At 42.1% G+C, this 10,263-nt stretch overlaps 1 protein-coding gene across 1 annotated transcript; it reads right to left on the reverse strand.

Moving 5' to 3' along the window:
• Nucleotides 1–1,196: 1,196 nt before the first annotated feature.
• Nucleotides 1,197–9,719, reverse strand: LOC124973296 (platelet-activating factor acetylhydrolase IB subunit beta-like). The gene is given in 3 exon segments (XM_047537303.1): nt 1,197–1,391; nt 8,402–9,348; nt 9,351–9,719. Coding segments are annotated over 3 exon segments (1,227 nt in total). The 5' UTR covers nt 9,499–9,719; the 3' UTR covers nt 1,197–1,259.
• Between the last annotated feature and the right edge of the window lie 544 nt (nt 9,720–10,263).

Here is a 10,263-nt window from a genome sequence, read left to right on the forward strand (position 1 = left end):
TATATATCCCTCCTTGTATAACAGTTCCATGTAAATAATATTTTTTCCATCTTTTACCTTTAGTATTTTCCTATGAGGTAAGCCTCTTGGAGACAGCATATTTTGGGGTCTTTGTTTTTAATCCAATCAGTCTATGTCTTTTAACTGATGATTTATACCATTTAAATTCAACATTATTATTGAGATATGATTTTATTTCCTGTTATTTGTGCTGTTTCTCATTTTTTATCTGAATAAGTTTCTCCTTTGATTAACTATTCTTCTAGTGTTGCTCTTCCCTTCACTGGTTTCCACTTCTTTTTCATGAAATATCTTATTGTCTGTTTTGTAGTGTAGGTTTTCTAGTTGTCAGTGCTTTTAACTTTTGTTTAATATGGATAGTTTTTATTTCATTGTAAATTCTGAAACTTAATTATTCTGAAAATAGTATCTTTGGTTGGTATCAATTTTCTTTCCAAGCTTGGTACATAGTATTTCAAGACCTCCTATCATTGAGGATCTGAGTTGAGAAATAAACTAAGATCAGATTTGTTTCCCTCTAAATGTTACCTGTCATTTTCTCTGAAATTCTTTAAAATTCTATTCGTATTGTGTATGTTAAGGTTTTCATAATAACTTGTCTTTGTGTGGGTCTCTTGTAATTTTGTACACTTGGGTCCTTTTGTTTTTAGATGCATTTAATGAGTCAAAGAGTCTCTGATTCAGCTAGAACAGACTGCCCTTCCAGTCTTAGGATTTTTCACTTTAAGTCTCAGGTAGAAACAGTATGACCACTGCTTGAGTTCTGGATAGCTGAACTAGGAGATATGCTACCTTACTCTAATCCACCAACTTGTGCCTTCCCTTTCACATTTTATTTTGAGACATGATCTTGGTAAATTTCCAAGTCTAACATTGAACTTGAAATCCTCTTGCTTCAACTTCCTCAGTTGCCGGAATTCAAGGTCTGCACCATTACACCAACTTCTAAGTAACAATAATTCTTAAAAGTTTTCTAAGTTTCATATACTTTTGCTGTTTTCAGCAAGAATCTTGATTTTTTTCAGTCTGTGCTGAACCACATTAACATCCAATGACTTCCAATGGTGTAATGAACAGAAAGTCAACACAGGTTAGTCATGTTGAAGAAGATGGCCTCTTTTTCTTTTTTTTTTTTACATGAAAGGACAATATTTATTTAAAGGACAATATCAATGGGGTAACCATGGTATCATCAGAGTGCATCCAGAGAAAAAAAGGGAGGAGGGGCCCAATGAGAATCAACGGCACTCCCACACCTTTACTGTTTGATCTACACTGCCAGTAACCACATAGGGTGCCGTCTTGTGGATATCCAAAGAGGTAACAAAGTATTCATGCGCATTGAGGGTCTTCATGCATCTTTTGTTCTTTTTTTTTTTTTTAGGTTTATTTCTTTTTTTTTATTGTAAACAAATGGGATACATGTTTCTCTGTCTGTACATGGCGTAAAGGCATACCATTTGTGTAATCATAAATTTACATAGGGTAATGTTGTTTGATTCATTCTGCCATTTTTTTCCCTTCCCCCCCTCCCCTCCCACTCTTCCCCTCCATCTATACAGTCCTTCCTTCCTCCATTCCTGCCCCCCTCCCTAAACCCAACTACAACCCCAACACTAACCCTTCCCACCCCCCCTTATGTGTCATCATCCACTTATTAGCGATATCATTCTTCCTTTGGTTTTTTGAGATTGGCTTATCTCACTTAGCATGATATTCTCCAGTTTCATCCATTTGCCTGCAAATGCCATAATTTTATCGTTCTTTATGGCTGAGTAATATTCCATTGTATATATATACCACATTTTCTTTATCCATTCATCAATTGAAGGACATCTAGGTTGGTTCCACAATCTGGCTATTGTGAACTGAGCAGCTATGAACATTGATGTGGCTGTATCTCTGTAGTATGCTGATTTTAAGTCCTTTGGGTATAGGCCAAGGAGTGGGATAGCTGGGTCAAATGGTGGTTCCATTCCAAGTTTTCTAAGGAGTCTCCACACTGCTTTCCAGAGTGGCTGCACTAAATTGCAGCCCCACCAGCAACGTATGAGTGTACCTTTCTCCCCACATCCTCGCCAACACCTGTTGTTGCTTGTATTCTTGATAATCGCCATTCTAATTGGGGTGAGATGGAATCTTAGGGTGGTTTTGATTTGCATTTCTCTTATTACTAGAGATGTTGAACATTTTTCCATATGTTTGTTCATTGCTTGTATATCTTCTTCTGTGAAGTGTCTATTCATTTCCTTAGCCCATTTGTCAGTTGGATTATTTACATTCTTGGTGTAGAGTTTTTTGAGTTCTTTATAGATTCTGGAGATTAGCGCTCTATCTGAAGTATGATTGGCAAAGATTTTCTCCCACTCTGTAGGCTCTTTCTTTGCATTGCTGATAGTTTCCTTTGCTGAGAGAAAGCTTTTTAGTTTGAATCTATCCCAGTTATTAATTCTTGCTTTTATTTCTTGTGCTATGGGAGTCCTGTTGAGGAAGTCTGGTCCTAAGCCGACATGTTGAAGCTCTGGACCTACTTTTTCTTCTATAAGATGCAAGGTCTCTGGTCTGATTCCGAGGTCTTTAATCCATTTTGAGTTTAGTTTCATGCATGGTGAGAGATACGGGTTTAGTTTCATTCTGTTGCATATGGATTTCCAATTCTCCCAGCACCATTTGTTGAAGAGGCTATCTTTTCTCCATTGCATATTTTTGGCCCCTTTGTCTAGTATGAGAAAATTGTATTTATTTGGGTTTGTGTCCATGTCCTCTATTCTGTACCATTGATCCACCTTTCTATTTTGGTACCAATACCATGCCGTTTTTGTTACTATTGCTTTGTAGTAGAGTTGAAGATCTGGTATTGCGATACCCCCTGCTTCACTCTTTCTGCCAAGGATTGCTTTAGCTATTCTGGGTTTTTTATTCTTCCAGATGAATTTCATAATTGCTTGCTCTATTTCTGTAAGGAACATCATTGGGGTTTTAATTGGAATTGCATTGAATCTGTATAGCACTTTTGGTAGTATGGCCATTTTGACAATATTAATTCTTCCAATCCAAGAACATGGGAGATCTTTCCATCTTCTAAGGTTTTCTTGAATTTCTTTCTTTAGTGTTCTGTAGTTCTCATTGTAGAGGTCTTTCACCTCTTTTGTGAGATTGATTCCCAAATACTTTATTTTTTTCGAAGCTATTGTGAATGGGGTAGTTTTCCTAATTTCTCTTTCTGAAGATTCATCGCTTATGTATAGAAATGCCTTAGATTTATGTGCATTGATCTTATATCCCGCTACTTTACTGAATTCACTTATGAGATCTAAAAGTTTTCTGGTGGAATTTCCTGGTTCCTCTAAGTATACCATCATATCATCAGCAAATAGGGATAGTTTGAGTTCTTCTTTTCCTATTTGTATCCCTTTAATTGCTTTGGTCTGTCTAATTGCTCTGGCTAGAGTTTCAAGGACGATATTGAATAGAAGTGGTGAAAGAGGGCATCCCTGCCTTGTTCCAGTTTTTAGAGGGAATGCTTTCAGTTTTTCACCATTTAGAATGATATTAGCCATGGGTTTAGCGTAGATGGCCTTTACAATGTTAAGGAATGTTCCCACTATCCCTATTTTTTCTAGCGTTTTGAGCATGAAAGGGTGCTGTATTTTATCAAATGCTTTTTCTGTATCTATCGAAATAATCATGTGATTCTTGACTTTAAGTCTATTGATATGGTGAATGACATTTATTGATTTCCTGATGTTGAACCAACCTTGCATCCCTGGGATGAAACCCACTTGGTCATGGTGCACTATCTTTTTAATATGTTTTTGTATGCGACTTGCTAAAATTTTGTTTAGAATTCTTGCGTCGATGTTCATTAAGGATATTGGTCTGAAATTTTCTTTCCTCGATGTGTCTCTGTCTGGTTTAGGAATCAGGGTAATATTGGCTTCATAGAATGAGTTTGGGAGGGTTCCCTCCTCTTCTATTTTCTGGAATACTTTGAGAAGTATTGGAATGAGCTCTTCTTTAAAAGTTTTGTAGAACTCGGCTGAGAACCCATCTGGTCCTGGACTTTTCTTTCTTGGAAGGCTTTTGATGACTTCTTCTATTTCATTACTTGAAATTGGTCTATTTAAATTGTGTATGTCCTCCTCGTTCAGTTTAGGCAATTCATATGTCTCTAGAAACCTGTTGATGTCTTCGAAATTTTCTATTTTGTTGGAGTATAGATTTTCAAAATAGCTTCTAATTATGTTTTGTATTTCGGTCGTGTCTGTTGTGATATTTCCTTGTTCATTCCGAATTTTAGTGATTTGGGTTTTCTCTCGTCTTCTCTTTGTTAGTGTGGCTAAAGGTTTATCAATTTTGTTTATTTTTTCGAAGAACCAACTATTTATTTTGTCAATTTTTTGTATTGTTTCTTTCATTTCAATTTCGTTGATTTCAGCTCTCAGTTTAACTACTTCCTGTCTTCTACTACTTTTGGTGTTGGTCTGTTCTTCTGTTTCTAGGGCTTTGAGCTGTAGTGTTAGGTCATTTATTTTTTGAGTTTTACTTCTTTTATTAAATGCGCTCCATGAAATAAATCTTCCTCTAAGTACCGCTTTCATAGTGTCCCAGAGATTTTGATATGATGTTTCTTTGTTCTCGTTTACCTCTAAGAATTTTTTAATTTCCTTCCTAATATCTTCTGTTATCCATTCATCATATAGTAGCATATTGTTTAATCTCCAGGTGTTGGAGTAGTTTCTGTTTTTTACTCTTTCATTAATTTGTAACTTCAATCCATTATGATCTGATAGAATCCAAGGTAGTGTCTCTATCTTCTTGTATTTGCTGACATTAGCTTTGTGGCATAATATATGGTCTATTTTAGAGAAGGATCCATGTGCTGCTGAGAAGAAAGTGTATTCGCTCTTGGTTGGATGGTATATTCTATAAATGTCTGTTAAGTCTAAATTATTGATTGTGTTATTGAGATCTATGGTTTCTTTGTTCAATTTTTGTTTGGAAGATCTGTCCAATGGTGAAAGAGGTGTGTTGAAATCACCTAGTATTACTGTGTTATGGTCTATTTGGTTTCTAAAATTGAGAAGGATTTGTTTAACATACATGGATGAGCCACTGTTTGGGGCATAGATGTTTATGATTGTTATATCTTGCTGATTTATGCTTCCCTTAAGCAGTATGAAATGTCCTTCTTTATCCCTTCTGACTAACATTGGCTTGAAGTCCACATTATCTGAAATGAGGATGGATACTCCAGCTTTTTTGCTGAGTCCATGTGCATGGTTTGTTTTCCCCCATCCTTTCACCTTTAGTCTATGGGTATCTCTTTCTATGAAGTGAGTCTCTTGCAGGCAACATATTGTTGGATCTTTCTTTTTAATCCAATCTGCCAGTCTATGTCTTTTGATTGATGAATTCAGGCCATTAACATTCAGGGTTATTATTGAGATATGATTTGTATTCCCAGTCATTTGGTTCATATTTAAAATTTTTGACACATCTTGGTTCCTCCTTTAATTGACAGTTCCTTTAGGACAATTCCTCCCTTTGCTGATTTGCTTCTTTGTTTTTTATCTCTTCCTCATGAAATATTTTGCTGAGAATGTTCTGTAATGCTGGTTTTCTTTTTGTAAATTCTTTTAGCTTTTGTTTATCATGGAATGATCTTATTTCATCGTCAAATTTGAAGGTAAGTTTTGCTGGGTATAAGATTCTTGGTTGGCATCCATTTTCTTTCAGAGCTTGAAAAATGTTGTTCCAGGCCCTTCTAGCTTTTAAGGTCTGGATTGAAAAATCTGCTGATATCCGTATTGGCTTCCCCCTGAATGTAATTTGGTTGTTTTCTCTCACAGCCTTTAAAATTCTGTCTTTATTTTGTATGTTAGGTATTTTCATTATAATGTGCCTTGGTGTGGGTCTGTTGTAATTTTGTGTATTTGGAGTCCTATAAGCCTCTTGGACTTGATTTTCCATTTCATTCTTCAGATTTGGGAAATTTTCTGATATCATTTCTTCAAATAGATTGTTCATTCCTTTGGTTTGTTTCTCTAAGCCTTCCTCAATCCCAATAATTCTCAAATTTTGCCTTTTCATGATATCCCATAGTTCTTGCAGATACTGTTCAAGATTTCTCACCATCTTCTCTGTTTGTTCAACTTTGTTTTCGAGGTTAAATATTTTGTCTTCAATATCTGAAGTTCTGTCTTCCAGCTGTTCTATCCTATTGGTTATGCTTTCTATGGAGTTCTTAATTTGGTTTATTGTTTCCTTCATTTCAAGGATTTCTGTTTGGTTTTTTTTCAATATCTCTAACTCTTTATTGAAATGATCTTTTGCTTCCTGAATTTGCTCTGTTAACTGTCGATTGGTGCGATCATTCAATGCCTGCATTTGCTCTTTCATCTCATTGTTTGCTTCCCTAATCATTTTAATTATGTACATTCTGAACTCCCTTTCTGTCATTTCTTCTGCCATGCTGTCGTTGGATTTTATTGATGTAACATCTAGATTTGTTTGGGGCATTTTCTTTCCTTGTTTTCTCATATTGTTCAGGAATCAGTGGGTCATTAAGATATTGCAGATTTCCTCTATCAACTTATAATGTCCCTGAAGATTGCTAGTATATCCCCTCTTATCCTTCAGTAGCCTGAAGTCTTGGAGGAGGTTGATAATGCAGAGCTCCACGAAGAAGCTTCCTCTCTAGGTGTGGTAACCCTCAGGTGGCGTATATTCCCTGCTAGTGGGCAGGGGTGCCTCCACTTGTTGACCAATGGTCATCCAATGGGGAACTACTGGGGGCTGAGGCAAGGCCTGTTTGTGCCTATGTCTCTGGCTTTACCGTCCCTGTGGGAAAACCTCCCCCGGCCGGGAAGAGTCACTTCTTGGGGACGTCTCGCTGGTCAGTTGCCCTCCTAGAGGTTCCCCTCAATCTACAACTACCACCTGGGCTGGGCTGTCTTCCTCTGCAATGATCCCAGGGGCCCGGACCTACGTCCTGGTCCTGGGAGCCTCACCCTTCACAGGCGAGTCTCCTTAGGCTGCCTCTCCCAGAGAATCTGCCTGCTGCCCTGGAACCTTCGCTCCGCCCCTAGGCGTGTCTCTGTGCGGCTCTTCCAGCAAGAAGCCACCTAGCTCCTGGGACCCTGCTCTGCACCAATCGCCTGACTATGCAGCCCCTCCCCTGAGGCCCGTACAATAGCTCCGAGACCCAGAGACCCGCCACACACCTCCTCCTCCGGACAGCTGCCCGGTTTCCGACGCAGTCACTAGGAGTCCAAGCAACTCACTTCGGGTCTCCTCCTCCCGCCAACCACCCGTAGCCCTAGGCAGTCACTCCAAGTCCAAGTGACCCACCCTGTTCCTCCTCCTCCTCCTTGGGGTAGCCCCCCGGGTGTTCAGGAGCAGTGGCTCCAAGACCAGGTGACTCACCACGCTCCTCCTCCAGGCAGGCCACCGGTGTTCAGGAGCGGTCGCTTTTAGTCCAATCAACTAACCACTCGCCTCCTCCTCTGGAAACCGCCTGTGGTTCTGATGCAGTCACTCCCAGCCTAAGCGTCCCACCGCTCTCCTCCTCCAGGCAGGCCACCAGTGTTCTGGAGCAGCTGCTCCGAGTTCAAACAGCTCGTCACCCAGCTCCTCCTCCGGCAACCGCCCGCGGCTCTGATGCAGTCACTCCCAGGTCAAGCAACACGCCACGCTCCTCCTCCTCCTCCTCCGGGCAACCTCCCGGCACTCAGGAGCGCTCGCTCTGAGTTCAAACAGTTCACCATGCAGCTCCTCCTCTGGCAACTGCCCGCAGCTCTGATGCAGTCACTCCCAGGTCAAGCAACACGCCACGCTCCTCCTCCTCCTCCTCCGGGCAACCTCCCGGCACTCAGGAGCACTCGCTCTGAGTTCAAACAGTTCACCACGCAGCTCCTCCTCTGGCAACCGCCTGTGGCTCTGATGCAGTCACTCCTAGACCAAGCGTCCCACCGCGCTCCTCCTCTTCCTCTGGGCAACCCCCCGGTATTCAGAAGCAGTTGTTCTGGGTCCAAACAGCTCGCCACGCAGCTCCTCCCCAGGCAGCCACCCGGAGCCCCAGCGGCTGCTCGTCCAAGCGCTATGCTGAGCCACCTCCTCTATGATGATCCCAGTTGTCCGTGTTTACTGCTCCAGTGGGGGGAGGAGCATCTCGCCTAGCAACTCCACTTCACAAATTCACTGCGTTCCGGGGCTACCGCCCCATCCGGGACGCCTCCCCAACAGGAGAGACTCACCCAGCAGCTTTGAGTTGGTCCCAAGTCTCTCACTATCTCTTTTGAATCTTGCGTCCTGGAGCAGCGTGAAATGCAGCCGCCCTCTAGTCCGCCATCTTGGCCCCAATCCATCTTTTGTTCTTGTAATCCCATACACATAGGGTCTTGTCATCAGCACAACTCAAAATAAATTTTCCCCCAGAATGGAACAGAACTCCACGTACCCAGTTATCATGACCCACAAGGGTCATAAGGCACATGCCAGTACTGACGTCCCACATCTTAATAGTTTTGTCTCTGGATCCAGACAGCAAGAATGGTCCAGGCTTGCCACTTTTTTTAGTCTCAGATCCCGTTGCTTCAGAGATGGAAGAATATGAGCTTTCTGGAGCCCAGGAAATGCATTCTACCACCTGTTCATGTTCTCGGAGCTCAGCCTTGCATTCCTTTGTTGCTACGACCCATACACGCACGGTCTGGTCATTGGAACAGCTGGCTATCAGAGTGCCATCCTGATTTGGCCACACCATACGTACCCATTCTCTGTGTCCTGTGAATGTCTTCACACAGTAGCCAGTTTGCACTTCCCACATTTTTATAGTTTTATCCCTTGAGGCAGACACTATATGATCTTCATTGGGCATGATGGCTACTGAAGAGACATTGTGATCGTGGCCGTGCATGGTTCTAATGCATTCAAAGCCCTGAAAATCCCATAGTTTAATGGTCATATCTGCAGAACAGGAAGCCAGAAGCTTGCCACTGTGGTCAAAGGAAATGTCCTGTACAGAGTCTGCATGTCCCTTAAGAGTTCGTTCAAAATCTCCAGTCTCATAATCCCACACCTTAATTGTAGCATCCTCTGAAGCAGAGACCATAACACTGAACACAGGATGGAAAATGACACGAGTAACTGGACTCCTATGACTGCTCAGTGCATATTTTTCTGGTGGAGGAGGAATCCATTCTTTTGGGTCTCGTTTCTGACCAAGAGGACCACCTGACGTAAATTCTTCTTTTGCTTCATTTAGCTTTGATTCTAATTCCATAACCTTATTTTGTAATCTAATAACAGATGTCCATTTTTTCCCAAAAGACCAGCATACTTCTTATCTAATTCTTCATTCATATCTAATTCAGCTTCTTTTTTAAAAACCGAATATTCCTCTTCATAGCCATTTGAACGAAGATAATCTGCTATAGCTCGATTTAGTTCATCTCGTCTCTGGGACAGCACCATTTTGGCTGTTAATGTCAAGCTTATTTGATATAGTGGTATGTCCCTCCTTCAGGAAGCCTCCTTCAAAAGGCTTTGCAATCCCTGGGTTTATAATTAAATATGCCACTAAGTGGCTTCCACACAGGAGAAAATGATTCTTTTATAAGTGAATCCGGTAGCCAGGAGTTATTCAACAAGTAAGGTTCATTCCACCTGTAATCCCAGCAGCTCAGGAGGTTGTGTCCATCTGGAAGTCTAGAGGGTAAATAAATACAGGCAATGCATTTCCTAAAGCAATGGGGAGATCAGATGAGAGGAAGGGGAATGGCAAAGGCCCTCGAAACTCAGTGTTAACATCGTCAAAAGGCAACTCCCCTCCGAGAAGCGGTGGCAGAAAAGAAACCCTGCCTGATTTGGTGGGTGGATGCTGCAGAGTGTTCGAACAGGGGGGCCGGCCGCAGAGGCTGGACCACTGCATCGGGTTGTAGGGGAGGGGGGAGCCTGGGAGCGGCGGTCCATCCTCCTCAGGTCAACCCCATCCTAAGAACAGGTGGGGGACGGAACGCCCGGAAGGCCCTGTAGGTGCCTAAGCCCTGCCCGAGCCGACAGCCGCGGAGGGGTGGGGACTGCGGAGCTCGCCTCCGGTTGGCAAAAGGAGGAGGGCCAGGCCCTCTCCCCAAGATCAGAGAACGACCTGCTCCCCACGCCCTTCCTACCCAAGAATACTTTTCTTGCTAAGTCACCGCGGAGGAGGGCGATCCCTTGTCTGGGAAGGCGCGGGTGGAG

The sequence above is a fragment of the Sciurus carolinensis genome (genome assembly GCF_902686445.1).
Source record: "Sciurus carolinensis chromosome 14 unlocalized genomic scaffold, mSciCar1.2 scaffold_115_arrow_ctg1, whole genome shotgun sequence".
NCBI lineage: Eukaryota > Metazoa > Chordata > Mammalia > Rodentia > Sciuridae > Sciurus > Sciurus carolinensis.